The sequence below is a fragment of the Cynocephalus volans genome, chromosome 8 (assembly GCF_027409185.1).
Source record: "Cynocephalus volans isolate mCynVol1 chromosome 8, mCynVol1.pri, whole genome shotgun sequence".
NCBI lineage: Eukaryota > Metazoa > Chordata > Mammalia > Dermoptera > Cynocephalidae > Cynocephalus > Cynocephalus volans.
Window position 1 is genome coordinate 25,243,942 of NC_084467.1, and position 20,735 is coordinate 25,264,676.

The 20,735-nt window shown below is 56.7% G+C and overlaps 1 protein-coding gene across 1 annotated transcript in view; it reads right to left on the bottom strand.

Moving 5' to 3' along the window:
• The window catches only part of ADGRB2 (adhesion G protein-coupled receptor B2), a 36,609-nt gene extending 26,479 nt beyond the window's left edge, over window positions 1–10,130 (bottom strand). Inside the window, exons 1-3 of the mRNA XM_063104713.1 lie at window positions 10,021–10,130; window positions 9,813–9,895; window positions 1,929–2,742 (exon numbers count right to left, since the gene is read on the bottom strand). Of these exons, the coding sequence (XP_062960783.1) occupies window positions 1,929–2,727 (799 nt within the window). The 5' untranslated portion in view covers window positions 2,728–2,742; window positions 9,813–9,895; window positions 10,021–10,130. The remainder of the gene's footprint in view (window positions 1–1,928; window positions 2,743–9,812; window positions 9,896–10,020) is intronic.
• Between the last annotated feature and the right edge of the window lie 10,605 nt (window positions 10,131–20,735).

Consider the following 20,735-nt stretch of genomic DNA (forward strand, 5'->3'; position numbering starts at 1 on the left):
TCCACCCATCTCCAGTCCCAGAGGACCCTGCAGAGACTCTGATGATGGTGCCCTTCCCATCACCAGCCCTCTCTGACTCCTGAAGACACCCCAGCTACCAACCAACTCCTGCTTCCGGCTTCAACCAGGCCCAGCTGGCTGCTCCTGGCCCTGTGCTCCCCATGGCAGCCTGCCCAGATGGTGCCTGCCCATGAGGGCAGAGCCTGCTCCATCCACTGCAGACCACTGGGCCAAGGGACCACAGGGAAAGCCAGACAAAAGGACCCACTCTCAGCCGAGCATGATAGGGGAGACCCTCACAGAGTGACAGGCAATGGTGGCCAGGCAGGAAGAGCCATAAGCCTCCTGACATACACCTGGTGTTCTCCACTGATGTTCAACAAAGAAGTGAAATTCAATTTCTTCCTGCAGGCACTAAATCCCAGGCCAGCCTCCAGGGCCCATAACCTGCCCATGGCCTGGCTGTCACTTGGACAGCTTCATCGACCGCTTTTAGAGGCCATGCTGGCCTGGGAGAGAAGCCACAGCAAGGCCACTGGGCACTTGCCATGGATGGGCATGATGCCAGATGTCACATGGGAAGGCCAACAAGGCCCCCCTTTGAAGCACTGGGAAAGGCTACTGTCATAATAACTTCCCCCTCTAACTAATTCAGGGATCTCTCCCCATTTTATAGACAAAGAAACTGAAACACACACGCCCCCCTAAAAAATAAAGGGATCCACTCAAGGTAACAGTCAAGGCAGTGCCAACTCCAGGGCTCTAGCCTCCAAAGCAGGGATGGGTATAGACCATACTCCTCCAATACCCCCAGGAGCCATCCCACAAGACCCCCTGCTTCCCTGTAAATACTCTCTCAGGGAAATCCAGATGCCCTTTCTGACTTCCATCCCTGCATCCTGATTCTCGTGAGGGTAGGCCAGCACCTGTTATCCCAAATGGTGAAACTGAGGCCCAGAGAGAGTAGGGGCCTCCCTGTCAGTACCAGAGCTGGGAATCAGATCCCAGACCTGCCTCCCTCCCACTCCCATGTCCTTGGTCCTGTCCTCTGCCAGGCCCCCTGGCCAGTCCCTGACCAAGCACTGTTCAGCAAACATGGAAGATCTAGCAGAGGGGCTTGAGGCCTTGAAGCTGCAGGAAGCAGAGTTGGCGGAAGGCAGTCGTGGCTGATGGAGCTGGGGTGGGAGCGGGAGCAGGCAGGACTCAAGGGCTCATAGAGCTTTTGCCCAGTCAGCAGGAAGCTTTAGCAGCTGGCGGCTTCAGTCCCAGAAGACACGGGCCCAGGGGGGTTGGGGGAGGAGGGGACAGGGGATGCTGGGAGCCGAGCCAGCCCGGCCCTCCAAGGCAGCCTCGGAGCTCAGGCTTCTTTACCCAGGCACACTCTTCCTCACCTCCCTCTGCCCTGACCCTGGGGCCACTGCCAAAAATCACTGACCCATGTGGACAGGAACGCATCCCTGCTCCCTGCCGACTCCAGCCTACAGGCAAACTTGTCAACTTGCAGTGCCAGGGCCTGCCACGGTCACTCCCAGCTTGGGGCCTTTGTGCATGCTGCCCCTTCTGCCTGGAATGCCCTCACCACCCTGCCGGCTCATCTCACTTCCACTTGTTCTTCAGATCTCTGTTCCCCATACCTCTTCCTTCAGGAAGCCTTCCCTGGCTACCCACTTAGGAGTCCCCTCTCTGGGTTTATATATCACCCTGCATTGCCCGATCTGTGTCCCCATTTATCCACCCAGACTGCAAAGTCTTCAAGGGTGAGGTCTGATCCCAAGCCATCTCAGTGACCCCAACATTGGACAAGGCTGAGCACAGAGGTGATGTCAGTGAACAACTACATGAATGGTCTGGAATCTGCCAAGACAGACAGCATTGGACACTGTCAGCCCCTAGACACCCCACCCCACCCAGTCCCTGCTCAGACTCACCATATCTCATCTCGGTTGTGAATAGATCATTGCTGCTCCCCGAGTGCAAATCGGCCTCGGCAGGTGGAGCTGGGCCCCCGGGCACGAGGGCATTGGAGAGGGTCTGGGCAGCAGGAGGACTTGGAGGCGTGGTGGTGGCAGAGCCGGCCCCCGCTTCCCCAGGGCAGCTGCAGCCTGGCTGGGCAAAGCCACAGGCCCTGCCGGCAGCACGGCCACACTCCTCACTCCAGCGGCAGAGCACACCACAGGTGAACTGGCTGGAGTTGTTGTTGTTGATGAGCAAGACCTCGACAAAGCGGAAGGCCAGAGCAGCGGGCGCCAGCAGGCGCGGGGCCTCTGAAGGCTCAGCCGACAGACACAGCTGCACGAAGTTCTTGTCAAAGTGTAGGAAGGTAAAGGGGCCTGAGCCGCCGCACAGTTCCAACCCCGCTGCTGCCTCCTCCTCCTCCTCTGGCCGCCCCACCTCTGACTCCGCCTGAGACACCACTTCCTCAGGGCTAGGCCGCAGGCAGGTAAAGTTGACCAGGTAGTGGTCCAGGGGCAGCAGGCGGGGGGCGAAGTGTGCGCACACCTGCTCCTGGCGGTTGAAGCGCAGATAGAGGGAGTACTTGGTGGGGTCAGGGTTCTCCAGGGTCCAAGAGCAGCCTGAGGCGATGGTAGGAAAGAGGTCCTGCAGCGAGAAGGCCCCGTAGAGCACACCCGAGGCCAGGGCAGAGCAGGCACTAGGGGCGGGGTCGAAGGCGGCGGCCAGGTGCACGGACAGAATCACAGACAGTAAGAGGGGACAGGCTGGGGTCATCCTATGTCCCTTGCCCTGTGGAGAGAGACAACAGTCAGCAGGCCCCAGCACAGCCAGCACAGACTCTGAACCTCCTATGGCTAGCTGCAGGTAGTGAGCCTCTTGGTTAAGGCCATGTTCTTTTAAGTCACCCAGGTCTACCTTAGACAAGGGACTTGAACTCTCTGAGCCTCCGTTTTTGTAATGTGTAAAATGGAGCAATGATTGTACCTATTCTCACAGGTGTCCTACAGGGGGAATGAGATCAGTAGGGCAAAGGGCTCAGGAGAGTGCCTGGAATCTTGTAAGGCCTTAAGAAACGTCAGTTGCTGTCGTTACTAGTATCCTACGGTTCCTCACAGTCAGCCCCTCAACCACAACTGTCTTGGCCTGGCATCAAGCCCCAGCCCCATCCATACCACCCAAACATTATTTTCCATAACTGTTACCCTCGGTCCCAGTGTGCCGTGATCAGCTGTGAGGCACATCATGTGTAATCCAGTCATAATTGTCAAAGTGGTGATGTTTGACAACGATTTGCTTTCTTATTAATCAGAGCAATTCAAAGTTATTCCTGGAACAATGTCATTCTCACTAACTTGCTTTACTAAGTGGGAGAGAAAGGGGTGGAGTTACAGCCAGTGTGCCAGGGACTGCACACAACCTAAGGCATGCCCACGGGAGAGCATTGCCAGTGTGAACATCATGCATATGGCTGCTGTGGATTCCTGGTTGGAACAAGGTGGGGAGGCACTGGGCAAGGGAACGCTGGGCATAAGCCCCAGGCCAGCCAGCCACCTACTGGCTGAGTGACCCTTGTGAACCTCAGTTTTCTCATCTGCAAAATGGGTGCAGTAATTCCCCTCTTACCTCTTCTTCCCTTCCCCCCTCCATGAGATTTTCCTCTAAGGTCCGGCTCAGGGCCTGCTAATCCTAGTGAAGCCACCAGCCAATTCTGACCTCTATCCTTTGCTATTTTCCCAGGGCTAGGTCATAAGTCTTCAAGCTCCTCAGAGTAGGGACCCAAGTTTGTTGATTTCTACCTTCCCTCTAAGAGGGGCTGTACACTGTGCATCCAGCAGGCGTGAACACACTCCAGGTGTGGGAGGGAACCTAGGACCCAAGCCCTACCCCGATGGACACACAGAGAAGTCAGACCAGAGTGGAAAGGGCTGGGGAGGGGGAGAGCTACAGGTGCCACTGCCCACAGCCTGCCCAGCCTCCACCCAACTGTCCAGAAAATGGTGCCTGGTGCATGCTCTGGATCAGCCCCACTTCTGGTCCTACCGCCGAAGTGATCCACACTGCCTCCCTTCTCCATGCCACAGCACAGCTCACAGCACTGGATGGGCCCCTAGAGCCCAGCTGTTCCACATTAGAGGAGAAAGATGAGGCTCAGAGGAGGGAGGCAACCCGCTTAAGATCACAGGACAGTCGCCAAGTTGGTACTGTAATCCAGAACCTGAGCCCCCAGCCCACGTTTCTCCCTCCTCTACCAATAGCCTCTTGCTCCTCCCTTCTGCTTGCTGCTCAGGCTTCAGGCCAGATGGACAAGCTTTTAGCTCTGGGAACTGAATCACAAACATAGGATAATTCACAGGTATGGCTAGATTTTCCCAAGACACAGCTACTCCCTGGGGACAGATTCCCTCTGGCTGTTCAGGAGTCTCCGGAGTAGGAAGAGGGGGGACAGTAGTTAGTACCCCAGCATTCCGATCCCTGTGCAGCATCCATGGAGCTCCTCACTGCCCCAGATCCCACATTCCCACAAGCTGTACCTCTGAGCCAGGCCCAAGCCCCAGTCACAAACAAGCCCCTGCCCCTGCCTAGCCACACAGGGTGTGGGGAAGGCAGGCCCAAAACAGGCCCATTCACTGGGGAGAAGCCACCCCACCCTCCTCCCGAGGTCCATCTGTAGTCATTCAGCAGAAGCCAGAACAGGCTGTTTACCCCACCACCCCACCACCCTCCTCAGAGCTAAAAAGGGACCAGACCCTTTCCAACCCCACATCATGCCTGTCCCACACTGTTCAGCCTGCCCAGCCTGCTGTGGTACTAGCAAAGCCAGCAGCTGATGATGAGTGACATCCATTCCCCCCGCTGCCCCCAATTATTTTTAAGCAGGCTGCAAAATTCAGGCCATGGCTGCAGCTCAATTGATGGGAGGTGGGGGCTCATTATAACTTGCCTCCCTTCCCCAACTTAGAGCAAGGTGGGGAACCTCCCCTCACACACACACCAACACACATGGGCTTGAACATCCTTGTGCCCCGAACACCACACACAAAAGCATGCATGCACAGACACATGCATAGAAAGGTGTTCACAGGTGTTCTGTGTATGAACAGATTCATATGCACACACATAAAACCACCGATGCATGATCTCGCATGCACTCAGGGGTGCACACACACATTTACACGGGTGTACAGTCAGACATGGTACACATATGCAGAGATGCACATGTACTCCCAAGTATGACTACACACATGTGTCTGGCCCTCTGAGGCTCAGCACATGACAGCTGAGTATCGGGCATAATCTGCCCTGCTGCTCCTTCCTTTGTGTTTCTAAAGTCGTGGGGCTCAGACCCCAAGCCTCACCTCCTGGGCCTCTGCTGCTCCCTACTCCATAGCCCCAAGCCATCAAGAAGCACTAGGTCCACGTCTTCAGAGCCACAGCCTGGCTTCTCCAGAATCGAGCCACCTTTAAACCCTGCCCAAGTCCCCTCCTCCACTGAGTCTCCACCGAGCCACCTCCACACCCATTCTGGGATTTCACTTTGGGTATACATGATTCTCATTGTTCCTGGTGCAGCATAAGAACTTTCAGAGGCTCCTTTCTTATACCACTTTCCACCCCTCAAAATAAGGCAAAAACCCAATTCCAAGCTGGGTCAGAGAGAACCATTGATTCTTTAAAGACCTTCCTGGTTGTATGTGGTTAGAACCTATCCTCCTGGAGGAAATGACTCTGAGCCACCACCCTGGAAGAAGACCTAGAAGGATCCTTGCCTCACAGGCAGCCCAAATGGTTATTAGCTGTGATTAACCTCCCTGACCCTCAGTTTCCCTCTCTGTGGAATGAAGACCATGATCCCCGCCCTCAGGATTGCATACACCATCCCATTCAGTCTCCAGACAAGATCCCAGCACAGAGCCTGGCCCGTAGCAAGCTGGCACCAGTTCCCTTCCAGCTCTCCCCTCCCTCCTCTCAGAACCTCACAAACTCTCCCTTCCTGCCTGCTGAGGTTGAGGTCACAGCGTCTGGAAGTCTCTCTGGGCTGACCCATAAGAGTGGCTTTGCCAGCTCCAAGTCCAGTAAGACCACAAACAACTCCCTTCTCCCCTCTCCCCCGGCAAGCACAAGAGCTAGAGAGGAGAGGTACAGAGGTTAGCTCTGAGGAAGAACTGCCTTCCGGAAGCTGATGAAGAGGGGGTTCAAAAGGCTCTCTCTGGGGGCCGAGCCCGTGGCGCACTCGGTAGAGTGCTGCGCTGGGAGCGCGGCGACGCTCCCGCCGCGGGTTCGGATCCTATATAAGGATGACCAGTGCACTCACTGGCTGAGTGCCGGTCACGAAAAAACGGAAAAAAAAAAAAAAAAAAAAAAAAAAGGCTCTCTCTGGGCCTCTCTGGGCTGGGACGCGGGAGGAGCTGGCTGGAGTAATGTGAGTCTCAAGGACCCTCTTCTCCTGCTGAAGGCTCCCTTCATCACGTGCCCCTGACCCCAGGCAAACCCAAGAATCTCACTGTCTGCCCAAGTACACCCAGGTCTCCTTCTCTTAGACCCCACAAGCCTGCCCAGCCTCGGGCTTCCCTTCTGCACCAATAAAAGAATTCAAGGCTTGCGCAGCAGCTGGAAGGGCCAAGGCAAGACTGGAGGAGTTAAGGCGGGGGTGGGGAGGGGGGAGATATACAGTGGCGGGGGAGGGGCACACCAGGGCCCGTTCTCCGGGATCCCGAGAGTTGACTCCACAGCCGGCCAGCTGTGAGCCAGGAGCCCCGGCCGCGGGCGAGGAAGGGCGGCGAGTGGGGGAGGGGGCGCGGCGACGCGCACACCCGTCGCGTTTATCCACCTGGCAGCTCCAATTTACCCGCCCGTCACTCACCCTCCGCCTCCCCGGCGCTCGATGCCGAGCAGAGCCCAGGCCGCCACGCAGGCGGGGACCCCCACTTGGGCCTCCGTGTCCCCTGCCCGTGGAGGGCAGGGTCCTCGGGAACCCCCCTCAGGGAGCTCGGGCACCGGGGCGGGGCACGCCCTCCATCCTGCCTCCGGAGCTGGTGGGCGGGACCGAGGGGAGGGGGCGACCCTCCCCCTCCGACTGGCAGAGAGGGTGGCTCTGCGCCACTCTCCGGGCCTCTCTACCGGGGGAGGCGGGCTCAGGAGGCCTTTTCACACCTTAAGGTGGAAAAGGCGGCAGAACCCGGAGGGGGATGAGGGGCGGTCCCCAGCCCCCGGGGGCGGTGCCATGCGGGCGGCGGGGGAGGGGGCGGTGACTCAGCCGCCCTCCGCCCGCCTCCCCGGAACTTTGCAGCAGCTGGAGCCGCCGTTGCTACAGGAACCGAAAGCTTTTGTTCCCCAATGTCAGGGCTGCCCGGGCAGACGGCTGGCTGGGAGGCCGCCACTCCCCGGTGGGACCCAGGTCCGGCCACACTGCCCAGAAGACTTTCGGCCGAGGAGAACATCTGGGTTTGAGTCCCCTCCCTCCCCCTTACCCACCCCTCACCCAGCCACTCAAGCCAAAGCCAGGTGTCTTCAAACTCCTCTGGCCCTCAGGCCAGGTCACCCTCTAACTCTGACCTGGAGCGATAACTGCCCTGGAAAGTTCCTGATGGTGTCTGACCTCCTGGGGGGAGGTAGTGGCTTCTCCATACCTCACAGTGATGGATTTTCCACGTGGGCCCCCCTAACAGGCAGGCAGCCTGCCTTTGGGAACCCTGACTTGGGTTTCTTGTCTGTAGTCATCCCACCTCCCCAGCCTCTACACTTGAACCAAGAACTCAGAGACCTTAGCCTGGCCTTCACTCTGCCCTCTGGCCAGAGCTGATCCCAGAGAGGTCCAGTGGGATGTTGCAGGGCCACTTAGGGAGGAGGGTAACTAACAGTCACAGGCTCCCTGGACCCACCCTGCGGGGGCGGGGGGACTGAAGGTATTTTCTGTCTTTATTATCGTGGGGGTCGGAGTGAACACACTAGAACTTGTTTTCCATTTCTCCTCTGGGATTAGGAATGGAGTGAAGTGGAGAGGAGCCTGATCTTGGCCTTGAAGAGACACAGCTCAACACACCTATCACTGAACATTGTAGGTGCCAGACATGCTATGCAAAAATCTAATTTCATTCTCCCAACAACTATGTGAGGCAGTGATCCATTTTATAGAGGATCAACTGAGGCTCAGAAAGGTTAAGTAGCTTGTCACACAGCTTTTGAACCCAGGTCATCTGACCAAAAGCTGAGTTCCTAACCACTTAACTCAGCTTCATTACCCCAGGGTTGGGAGGGAGGAAAGGGGGCAGAGACCAGCTGGAACCTCACTTTGCCTTATAGAAATGCTGACCACATACACACACACACACCCCAGACTAGATCTGTCCCTCTCTGAAGTGTGATGGGGGGAGGGGGACAGGAGGAGGAAGGAGGAGGAAGAAAGAAGGCAGAGAGGGGAAGATATCTTCTGTCAGTCTTTGTCTGGGGAAGACCCTCCCTTACAGCCCCACCACCATCACCAGGGCATGCCCTATGCAGAGTCCACGCTGACCCCCAATTCTGTGGCAGTGCAGGGGACACTCTCCAGCTGCTTGTTCTATCTCAGGGTCAGATGGATTCTCATACAGCCTACTCCATACCCAAGCCAGATAGAGCCTATCTTTGCCCCCGCCCCCCACCTGCCATCAGGTAGACACAAAGAGGCTTCCTGAGAACACCTGCCTAAGCCCAAACAAGCCCAACCAGACTGTCCTGAAGCCTGGGGCCAGTCCTGCTGGTCTGTGCCTGAGGCTCAAAGGGCTCCTGACTTGCTGCTGGGATAAGCCCTCCACTCCACCCCACCCCACCCCCACAGCATATGGCCTGACAACCAGGAGTGTTCAGGCACCGCTAGAATGAAGGGGCATCCGCCCCCCCACCTCCTCTCCCCAGGGACTTCCCAGCGCCAGTCTTGCAGCCACCGCTAATGCTTGGGCTGCGGAAACCCGGGGTTGCCCGAGGGAGAAAGGGCGGCGGGTCCCGGGCTGCGGGCAGGGGGCGCCAGAGGACACTCAGGGGCCGGGCCCGCAGCTGGCGAGGCGGGCAGGCGGGCGGCATCTCTCGGCCCGGGCGCCCCTCCCCCCGCGGGCATCACACCCGTCGCCAGCTCTGCACGGGCCGCGGCGCTGAGGACTTCCCGCGGCTGTGCCCTCAGACCCAGCAGACTGCGGGAGTGGCTGCCAACTTCACATCCTACATTTCCTACCCACCCCACCCCCTCAAATAATGCCGGCCCTTGGGGCTGCTGGAGGGTGCATCTGGTGCCCGGCTCTATGCCCGGGGGTAGGAGGATAGGGATTGGGGTGGACAGAGACTCGGGCCAAAGATGGACATAGGAGTCAGGGATGCGGGGCCAGAAGAGATCCTGGCTGGAGGGGAGGGGGCTCGGAGCAGATACGGGGAACACAGCCCCAATTCTAGGCTGGGGGGGAGGGGACTTGCAGCAGAGATTGGCAAGGGAAGGTGGGACTCCGGGCAGATATGGGGGAGGGGGCACGCGGGGCAGAAATAGAGGGGAAGCATAGTCGGGGTGCAGGCGCGGGGGAGGGCAGTAACTATGGGCAGACATGGATGGGGACGGGAAGGACTTCGGGCAGAGATGAAGTGGAGGAGAGGAAAAGAGTCTGGCATCCAGACCAGGAGGAGAGATGGAGGGGGGAGACCCAGTCGAGCTGCAGGTTGGAGAGAGGGGCTCTAATTAAGGTGGGGGGCGCATGCCCGGATCTGGGCCGAGATGGAGAAAGACTGTCCAGATAGCTATTGGGGACGATCTGGGTCTGGATTCTAGAGGGGGGGACTTTAGCACAAATGGGTAAGGGGGTCGGACCACGCTGGGGGAGGGGGACGGAACAGAGACTCACCAGAGATGACGGGGGCCTCGGCCCCAGGCTTGGGAATTCCCAAAAGACGGAGATGGGTGAGCGCTGAACGAACTCAGTTTGGGCTGGGGGAGAATTCAGCAGAGAGGGCTAGGAGAGTGTCCCGAGTCCGGGCCAGTGCGGAAACTAGGGACCGCGCCGGGAGGGCTGGGTGCGGGGCCAGGTCGGGGTCTGGGGCCGAGAAACTCACCTGGGCGCCGTCAGCAGCAGGAGCGGGGGCCGGCGCTGGCGGAGGCGACCACGGGGCGCAAGTTTGCCATCCCTAAGGCGGGGGCCGGGCCGGGAGCAGGGCAGCTCGCTGCAGCCGCGCGGAGGGCCGAGGCTCCCGCTCCGCGGAGCCGGGGTGCAGAAAAGGCGCCGCGGAGCAGCGCGGGGCGGGCGGGCGGGCGCGGGCTCCTGCCCCTGCCGCCGCCGCCGCCGCCGCCGCCGCCACCTCCTCGCCGCCCCCCCCCCCCCCCGCTCCCCCACCTCAAGCACCGCCCGCGCCGCGCGCAGCCTCCTATTCGCGGGCGGCGGCCGCAGCCCCGGACTGTACGAGCCGGTGCCGCATCCTCCTCTGTCTCCGAGCGCCGCTGCCGCCGCCACAGCCGCTGCCGCCGAACCGGGTTGCTCCGGCCGCTCCGGCGGCTGCCCGCAGCGCGCGCCGGGCCGAGTGACGGCCGAGGCGGGACGCGGCGCCTGCGCGGGCCGGACCCGGGAGGGGGCGCGCGCCGGGCCGGGCGCGAGGAGCCGCGGGAGAAGGGGCGGGGGCGACGCGCGCCGCCTCCTGTTAAAGGGGGAGCAGCGCCAGCCGAACCAAGCGCGCCCTCCCCCTCCCCGCCCTGGGCCCCCGGCGCCGGCGCGGGAGAAGCCCCTGGTAAGCCCCCGCCCCGCCCGTGGACTCCGGGACCGCAGGATGAGGCTATCCGCGACGCCCCTCCAGCGATATCCCAGGCCGGAGACATCTCGCGCAGTCTGGGTGTCCTGGGCTCTGGAAGCTGAAGCATTTGCCCCCACCCCCACCCCATGTGCACTGCATATTGCATGTTGCTGTGCGAGCAGGTGCCACTTATGTGCGCTGAACTTTGCATATGCATACAGGTGCCCTACGTATGCACTGCACTGTTGCCCGGCTCGTTGAATGCCAGGGCTACAGACACACGCACAGTGTATTAACATATGTTCAGGTCCTGAATGCATGTTGTTTATTCCTGTGCGTAGGGATGCTATATGTTTGCAAGCTTACAGGTGCCACATGTGTGCTGCTGTGAGTAACTCGTATGTAGAAACCACATATGTACACTGCAGTGTGGCATGTTTGGTGCATCCTCTGGTGTAAACTCTGCAGTGTTGCATGTCCCTAGGCACGGGGATGCTACACGTGTGGACTTTTACATGTTTTCCTGAGCCCCTACCTATTCCCACAAGTGCCTTTCCCTGTGCCAGGGGCGCCCCCATCTTGCATCTGTTTGTGTAGAAGCAGCAGAGATGTACAAGCCCACCCCTTCCCCATCTGGCACTGTGCCCAGGACCAGTTGGGTGGGGCCTGAGCGCACATGGTTCAGATAGTACCCAGGGAGATGCCGATGGCTCAGGGCCCTAGTTGGGTGGTTTATGGCCTGGGCATGTTGCCATCAGGAAGGTGGTCCGACTGGGGACACGCCACTGTAGGCAACACAAGTAGGTTAACCTGATGTTCTGGTCAGAGAAGCCAGCAGGGGGCACCTTTGCAATGAGGGTGCTATGGTTTCAGGACCGTACTTTTTGAAGGTTTCCTAGCCAGGAGGGGGCCAACCTTCAGGGCAAGGAAGTCCCCAGTCCACCCAATCCCAGCCCCACCTCTCCATTGATGCCCTTTGAGTGCTGTCATCCTAGAGACAGGGGCAAGATGAGAAGAGCCCACCTCTCCCTGAGGACAGTACCAGGAAGAGGCAAAGAGAACTGCCTCCTGTTCCCTCGCTTTGTCCCTCCACCCTCCAACAGTCGTGGTGACATTTGTTCTGAGTGATTGTGAGAGATTATCGACTTTAATGGAAGGAGGTAATAAGGGGTGATGAAGGAATCTCACCCGTCACCTTAAGGGAATTTATGAGTGAGGCAGGGAGGAGGGCTGGACAGGTGCCTTCCCTTTCCCTGCAGGAGCCCAATGAGACCTGTGCCTTAAGCCTAGCACAGGCAGGCAGGGCTCCTGGGTTCTTGCTGGGCACCCTTAAAACACCCCAGCATCTCTGGGTTTGAAGGCTAAGCCGCTGCTGGGAGAGCCGAGCCAGGCAGGACTTACTGGCTGCAAAGTGTTTTGAGAGACACCAGGGTGGTCGGAGAACCTAGGCCCCCTCCTAACTTGGGCACTGTGAGGGGCAATGGGGTTGCTGGGGTTGGGGCCTTGAGGAGGTGGACAAAAGTGGGGAAAGTGGTGGGGACATTGGTTGCCCACAAGAATGCAAGGAGAGGCCCTTAGAAGCCTCCAGGACCCTGTCCTCCAGAGCTCCAGCCCCTTCCTCTCCTATAAGGAGCCTGTCTCCCTCTTTATGAATATTCATGATCATTAGCATACTAGAGACCCAGAGCCCAGAGAAACCCAGGCAGGTCTCCTGCAGATGTGATGCAGCTGGATCCCTGACACTCCCTCCCCACATCCAGCTGAGTGAGAGGTAATGGGGAGGGGCTGGCTCCATATAAGCAGCAGCATTTTTGTCTGTTTCTGTGTTCCTTCATAGCCCTCTGACTTCTTGACCCCATTCATTCAGACATAAGTATGTATGACCTAGGAAGGAAAGGTGGTCAGATAGAGTGAGGGACTGACAGAGATGGTAGTTCATACCTGGGGGGCTCACCGGGGCAGGGTGGGGAGGTCAGCAAGCCCAGAGGGACTGCAGGAGCTGGCTAGAGAAAGCAGGACCTCCCAGGGGTTGAGCAGAAGCAGGCTAGACAAGGGCAGACCTCTGGAAGACTCTCCCTGGGGTGCCTCCCTGCATCAGGGCTTCCCCATCTCCTTTCCCAGGAGCCCCTGCCCTTCCAGACTCACTCTGGTGATAATGCCGCCCAGGAGGACTTGGAGTAATTACAAATCATTTCCATATTCAAATCCAGCTGGTTGAAGAGGAATTACTTCTCTGACAGCCCAGGAGGGGGTGGAAAAAACAAGTCTTAGCCCCAGAAGGGGCCTCCAGGGAGCCTGATGCAGACTGGGCATGGGAAGGGGCAACAGCCAGAGCTTGAGCACAGAGGGCCTGGGCAGAACGAAGGGGCATTCCCCCAACACCCCCAGAAACACACTGGGCAAAGGACAGTGACCCTGGCCCTTTATCTCCACCGGGGCCCCCTCTGGAACCTCTGATGGGATGAAGGGGACCCCCCCAACAAGGGCAGCTAGAGGCCAGGCTCTCACACTGTGACACTAGATTACCTTGAGAAAGTCCCTTCAGCTCTCTGGGCCTCTGTTTCTTTATCTGTGAAATGGTGTAAATCATCTCAGCCTGGGCTCCAGTAAGATAAAACGATAGGGATTAGCAAGTGCTAAGTCCCTGAAAGGAGCCTTTTAAAATAATTCTTTTATTAACAATTAATTAGTATTTTTGTTAACAATAACAATCACCGATGGCCCAGTCAGGAGGCAGGACAGCTGTCAAGGCCTAAGCCAGTGGAGCAGCTCAGGAGAGGTCGAGGAAGGGAGCTCCCCAGACCTCACCCGCCTGGCCTGAGCCTCGCCTCCCGCTGGGCCGGCCGCCGCTGTGCTTTGCTTCGTTGCCCTTTAAACAGATGAGAAAATGTTCTTCTTCCCTTCCCAATGATTTATTTGGCCCAGAGCCTAGGCAGGTTTCCTCTCAGCCGGTGGGACCTAGAAGCGCCCCTCACTCAGCCCTTGCCCACCATTGCCACTCAGCCAGGCACCCCCAGGGTCACCCAAAGCTCTGGGTACCAAGGTCTCCTTCCAGTCCCACCCCCACCCCAGATACCTATCGGGAGCTCATAACATGTCCCCAAAGACACCCAAAGCCATGTAACAATCTTCTCACCAGAGTCTGCCCCAGAGCTGACAGGACCAACACCCCATTGCTCTGAATGTCATGCACCCTGGAAAGCTATCCTGGAAAAGTGCCTATGGGAAGTCCTGCATGTCTAGCTTCCATCTTTCCAACTGCAGATGCCAAATGGGTTAGGAGCCTGGGCCAATCCCAGTCTGGGCTGGGTGTTTGTCATTTTCTTGGTGTTATAGACTGGGGAGGAAAGGGAGGATTAGTTGCTCCTCAGCCAAATCTTACCAGAAGGTGAGTGCCCAGTTTGTGTGCGGCCCATTTGGGTAGTACCTACATTCTTTAATCTCTGGCCCCTAAGGCAGAGGTTGAAGAAACACTTTAGGGTCCTGGTACACATGCCTCATACTGGAGGGTGCCCACAAGTGTTTACAGAGCCTGGCATCAAGAAGGTACATTTATTCATTCATATTTTTATTGAGGATTTACTGTGTTCTAGACACTGGGGTCCAGGACATCGGCAAGTCCCATTGCTTCTGTCTCCAAAAATATCCCAAATCTATCCACTCCTCACATTCCCACTGCCAACACTAGAGTCCACACCACCATCATCCAGAGCTGGGACTCTCCCTTATTTAATTTCTGAGCTCCCACTCCTACCTCCTCCACCCTGATCCATTCTCCTGGAGCTCACTCAGCCATCTCTTTAAAATGTAAATCACAATGCCTCTTCTTAAGCCCCTCCAAGGCTCCCCAACACTGCACTTAGCACTGTGGCCTTCCAGGCCCTGCCTGGTCTGGCTCTTACCAGCCTCCCCAAACCCATCTCCACTCCCTACCCACACACCACACTGTGCTTCAATCACACAGGTCTCCTTGCTGCTCTTGGTGAACTCTAAACCCATCCCCCAACAATTCCCATGGCTGATTCCTTCTCATCAGGAAGGTGTCAGCTCCAACATCACCTCCTCCAGGAGGCCTTCCTTCACCACACCTCTAAACAGCCTTACCCCACTCCCAGTCACTCCATCCCATGGCCCTGTTGTATTTTCTTTGTAGCACTCATTACTCTGAAAATATGTTTATTTACGCATATGTCAACTGTTTCCCCCCACTGGACTGTGAGTTCTGTGAAGACAGGAAACTTGTCTATCCCTTCACAGCTGGATCACCTGGCACCTAGCACTATGCCAAAGGTAAGTTACTCAGTAAATGTGTGTCGAGTGAGTGAATGGTGAAAGGGCAAGCAGACACCCTGCCCTGATGGAGCTTTCAGTCTGTGACCCTCGACCAATGCTTGTCCAGTAAAACAGTGTTTCACAGTTTCCCATGTGATAAACCAGAAAGAGTTCAGTCTCTGGGGTCCCATATCTGGATTCCTGCCTCTGCCCCTCACTACTTGTGTGACCTTGGGCCGGGTCACTTATGCTCTCCAAGCCTCAGTTTTCTCTTCCATAAAATGGAAATAATGATCCCAACTTAGCAGATCTAATATGGGTCACACAAGTGCCTTCCATGGTGTCATGCCCAGAGTGGTGTCATCTCAATGAGTGGGGTTTACTCAAGGCAGAGGACATGTCCAGAGTGGTATCATCTGCATGAATGGGACTTACTCAAGGCCGAGGACATGGAGATGACTTGGAAGTTATGCCCTGACCTTGATGCCTTCCCAGCGCACTCCGCCCATACCCCCAAGAGCGGAAGAGCCATACCAATGGGAGCTCTTATCTGCTGCGAGTATCACAGAGACAGAGGCAGCAGGAGCCACAATTCTGCCAGTGTGAACTGGATTGTGTGTGGAAAGGATCCCTGCGAGAAACCGAATCTGGATCCACTTCCCTGCAGCACGTCCTCTCCTTATTTGGAAGTTCCTCTTCCTTTTTTGCCTTCCATGTTTGTGTAAACACACACGCACACATCTGCATATACAGATAAACCCATATCCACAAACTGACACAGACCCTGGCCCACAGACATGTACACTTGGCTGGGATTCACAAGTATATAAATAACCACACACACACCCCCAGGACACACCCTCCCTCCATTTTTCTGGTCCAGTGGGGACCTGTCTGGCTTATTTTTATCAATCCTATCATCTCCTGCTCTAGGCTGAAGTCACATACAATCCCTCACAAGAGGCAGCCCAGGTCCCCCCTGGAAATTTCTTTCTGAGGTCTACTCCCACACTTCCCTGCTGGCTGCAGACCTTAAGGACAAGGAGCCCTGGCAGCCACTTCCAACAGCCAGAGATGACAGCACCATACCCTCCATCCATACCCTGAGGCTGGTGGACATGCAGCGGGTGGCAGTGCCTGAGAAAGGCTGCTTCCAGTTTCCTGCCAGTGTGGAAGGGTCAGGAGAATCCCTAGGGGAGGGGCTGGGACACTCTCAGCAGGCATGGGCACACTGGCAATGGGGGCCCAGTGTGTTCCTGCCATCTGAGATGCCCTAGGTCCTCTCCCCAGGCTATATGCCACCTGGGTTCTGCTGAACTGGGCTTGCACCAAGCGGGACACCATGGGCATAGCAGACAGGGACGTGGGGTGACCTAGAGGTTTAGAGGGACCAGCTTATCCTGCCAAGCCCTTCTGTGGGTCTTACTCTGTGCCAGCCCCTTGTCACTTACTGTTAAAATTAGCCCCCAGAACAGCCCCTAAAATTGGTGTGGCCACCCCATTTCACAGATGACGACACGGGTTTAGAGAGAGGCAGAGACAGGACCCACGCTTCCGCCTCATTGTGTGTGTTTGAGGCCCTGCCCTAGTCCTGCCCTGTCCTCATCCTCCTCCCCACCTCCCAGAGGATAGACCAAGGGCCAACTGGAAAATGATTTATTTGGGATTACAGTTGATTTTCCAGAGAAGACCAGCTCCCTCAGGGTGAGAGATCTGAGGGGCGCTGACTCCCGTGGCTTGGCCCCTGCAAGGAGAGGCTGAGGCTGGACACCCAGATTTGGGGGAAGCAGCCAGAGCTGCTGAAGGTGTTGGGAAGGACAACGCACAGGACCACTGACACATGCACACCTCCCTGGCAGGCACTGACGCAAACACATGATGACACACCCGAGGAGGACATCTATCCCTCTTGCCTGAACATACACCAACCACCTCACCTCGTGCTGACAGTAAAGCAGTTGCTGCAGGTGGGGGCGGGGGGGCTTCTATCTCACTGCCAACCCTGCACAACTCTGACCTCAGAGGGCCCCAGGCTTTCGGTGAGGCCTGTGGATGGGGCAGGGGGTGGGGGAGAAGGCTCCTGAGTGTTGTGGTTGGAGGGGAAGGGCTCTGGAGTGCCTCACCAAGCAAGTGTTCTACATGTCAGAGTGGGAGTGAGTGGGGCTGAGCTCGGGTACACGTGTAGGTGGCTGTGTGCGTCAATGTGTAGGGGGAGAGTCTGTGTGTATGTATATGGTGTGCCTGTGAGCAGGTTTTGTGCGTGTCTGCCTAGGCCTTGTACGTCAGGAGCCTGGACTTGGCTCTGGAATCTCTGCTCTGAGTGTGTGTGCATCTTTTTTTGCAGGGTGTGTGGCATTTTTGTGCATTTCTTTTTCTGTATGGTGTAGAATGCATACACACATGTGATGCTGGTGTTTGTGATTCCATTCTGTGTCTGAGTAAATGTGTGATATGTTGACAGGGCAGTGTTTGTGTGTCGCTGGAGTTTGTATACAGCCAGAGCGTGGTATTTCCTCGCATTCAGTGTGTGCTTGAGCACCTGTGTGTGTGTGCATGTGTGCATGCACACGGAGGGGAAGTGTTTTCAGGCCTGTGTGTATCTGTGCCTTGGTGAGTTAGGGTGTATGGCATTTGCAGGCTGGGTGTGACTCTGTGTGTCAGTGTTTGGTATGTGTCTTGCCAGCCTATAGTGCTTGTCCCTGTGTGTGTCTAGGGTTCCTGGCAGGCCCTCAGCTTCCAGTGGGGCCTGTGTGTGATGCTATTTAGTATGTGCTTCCAGGTGTCTGTGGGCCTGAGCGTTATACACTTGTGCCTAGGTGAGGAGTGTGGATCAGTGTGTGGTGTGTGTCTGCACATCTGTATGCGTGGCATTGTGATTCTTATCTTCAGGGACTTTTGGAACCCATCCTTCCCAGGAAGCCCCCTCCCACTCCCAGGTTGACACCTTGGCCATGCCCTCCATTCTCAGCCAGGTCAGCCAGCTCTGGGCCAGCCATCCTGCTGGAGATCGCCTCCTGAGGGAATCCTGAGACTGTACCAGCAGGTCAAGGTCACATAATAGGGAGGAGCAGGGGTTGCTTCTCCTACAGTGTCCAGCATCCCTCCGTCCTCATAGAGAACCCTACTGCCAAGGCTGCCTGGTACCCCTTGCCCTGCACAGGTCTCCTCTGAAATGAGTTTTAACTTCAACTTGGGTTGAGCAGGTGCCGAGCATCATGAATCCTGAGCCAAGTGGCAGCAGCAGTGGCAGCGGCAGCAGGGTTGACAGGCCACCAGGCCACAGAGTGGCAGAAGCATGGATTTGAATTTCAAAGGCAGCTGGGGCCAAGTGTATCTGTGTTGTACAATTGTGTGTGTGGTGTGTGTGGGTGAACATGTTTTGTGATGGCCTCTGTGGGGCCATGTGTGAGCCATTGCATGAACTGTGAGTGTGTCAGTGAGCTTGAGTGTTTGTGGGCCACTGTCATCGTGTAAATGCCCCTGGGAGCATGTCGGTGTGTTCGTGGGCAAGCGTTTGCATCTGACTGTGTATTTTTAGGAACAAGTCTATGAGAGTGTGTCTGTGTCTTTGTGTGTCCATGTTTCTGGTCCTGCATGTGTTTGTGTGTGTCAGTGCGTTTGTGTGTTCGGTGTCTATGTCACTGAGTGGACAGTCACAGGGCCTGTGGGTATGTAAGGGTGTGTCAGTGTGTCTGTGAGCACATGTAGGCAAACGTTTGCGTCTGCATGTGTGTATCAGTGAGTGTGTGTGGGCGTATGTTTGTAGGGATGAGTCTGTATGAATGTGTCTGTGTCTTTGTGTGTCCATGTTCCAGCCACTGCATGTCTGCAAGTGTGTCAGCGCTTGTGTTTGGGCATCTGTGTCATTGTGTGTCTCTGCAAGGGCTTGAGTCTTCAAGTGTCTCTGCGTCTGTGTGAGTGTGTAGCCACGGGAATGAGTGTGTGAGTGTGTGGTAGGGGCACAGTGCTTGGGAGCAGCGTGGGTGGTTGAAGCAGACAGCACCCCCACTTCCCCTGCTGCCGCCCCCACCCCGTGCCCTCTCCTCACAGGGGCCCAGGCTGCCACCAGCCCTGGGCACACTCCTCCCCTTCCCCAGTGTCCCTGCTTGCTGACCCGCGGGTGCTCAATGGGCTCTCAGGAGGCAATGGCCGGAGAGGATGAGCTGTTAACAGGAGGGGCCCGGTGGCACCTGGTCCACACTCTCGCTCTGCTGAGGGCATGGTGGCAGCTCATCCGTCTTGGGCAATGGGCCTGCACGGCTGTGAGATCTTGGCCATCTTGGGGCTGCGCTGGAGATTCAAGCTAGAGCGCAGGAAGGACCAGCAGAGTCCCGAGGCAGTACCATCCCTGAACAGGCATACGCACCTTAGTGCCCTAGCTCAGACACACCACACTCCCAAGCACAGGCCCCTGACACTCCACTCAGGGGACAGGCCCACCGGTGCACACCCAGGAGTGTGTGCACACACATGCACCCAGAGACTCAGGCAAGTCTGTGCACAACTCACACTTACTTGAACAATTCCACCCTTCTCTGAGTCTTGGACACTGTGAGGAGAAGAGGACCAAGACTCAGAAGTCCCAGAGATTGGGGAGCCTTGAGTCACCTGGTGTCCCCGCTACTCTGTCAGCCCCAGACTGGGCCTTTGGAACCCAAAGGTGGTTCATTCTACATCCCAGCTCCCAGAAACTCTCAGTTGAGGGTTGGGGGGAAGGGGCAGACCCCAAATCCATTCATTCCCATAAGATACCATCCCCCAGACAGAGACAGGCAAGGGCCAGGGGGTGCCTCTTCATGGGGTCCCCCGGGGACCTGGCTGGACACAGGGAGGTGAAGTCAGGATGCCCAAAGGACAATAAAAGAGGAATTAGAGATGGAATAATGGTTTCAGGGCTTTCTTCCTTGCCAGATTGCAAGCATTTTGAGAAGGGGTGGAGGCTGATTCCTCAGCTGTGGGCCTGGCACCAAGGGTCTGCTCCAGAAACATTTATTGACTGAATGTAGGAAATAGTAGAGGAGTGAGAGAAGGCAGAACCATGTAAGAAGTGAGGGGCACTATAGGTGAAGAGACAGAAATGGTACAGCCGGGCTCTGTGCATGGCTCTGTGTGTGTGTGTGTGTGGTGGCTGTGTTTACGGGATGATGTGCGGAGCACGAGGTTAGGCTGGAAATACATCACAGAGAGCCTTGCAAGTGAAACCAGAGGTAGATTTTATTCTGAAAGCAAGAGATCTATGAAAAGTTTTGGACAGGAAAGAATCATAGTCAAGTTTGTTTAAGACACAACTGGGACAAACAGAGGTGGATTTGAGGAGTCGAGACTGGAGAAGGAGACTGGCTAGAGGCCCATTTGTTCATTCAGCAAATATTTATCGAGCACTTACTAAAAGTGCCCGGCACCGAGTGAGTCAAACCGATACTATCTCGGAACCCAAGGAACTTCTAGAAACTGACCACATCACTGCGTTACTGCGGTGCTTACATGGAGTTTACCTTCTAGTAGGGCAGGGGAGGCAGACACAGACACATAAATCTGTGGAGCGTCTGTGTTGATAAGTGCAGGAAAATAGTGTCAGGTAAGGGGGCAGGAGTGATGGAGGAGACTAGGGGGCTATTTTAGGTAAGGTGGTCAAGGAGGATGTCTCTGAGAAGGTGAATCTGAGCAGACACTTGAGGGAGGTGAGAGACGTTTGGAGGAGGAGCTGTACAAATGGGGAAATTACAAGTGCAAAGGCCCTGAGGGGGAGCGTGCTATTTACTCTGGTGGGGAAA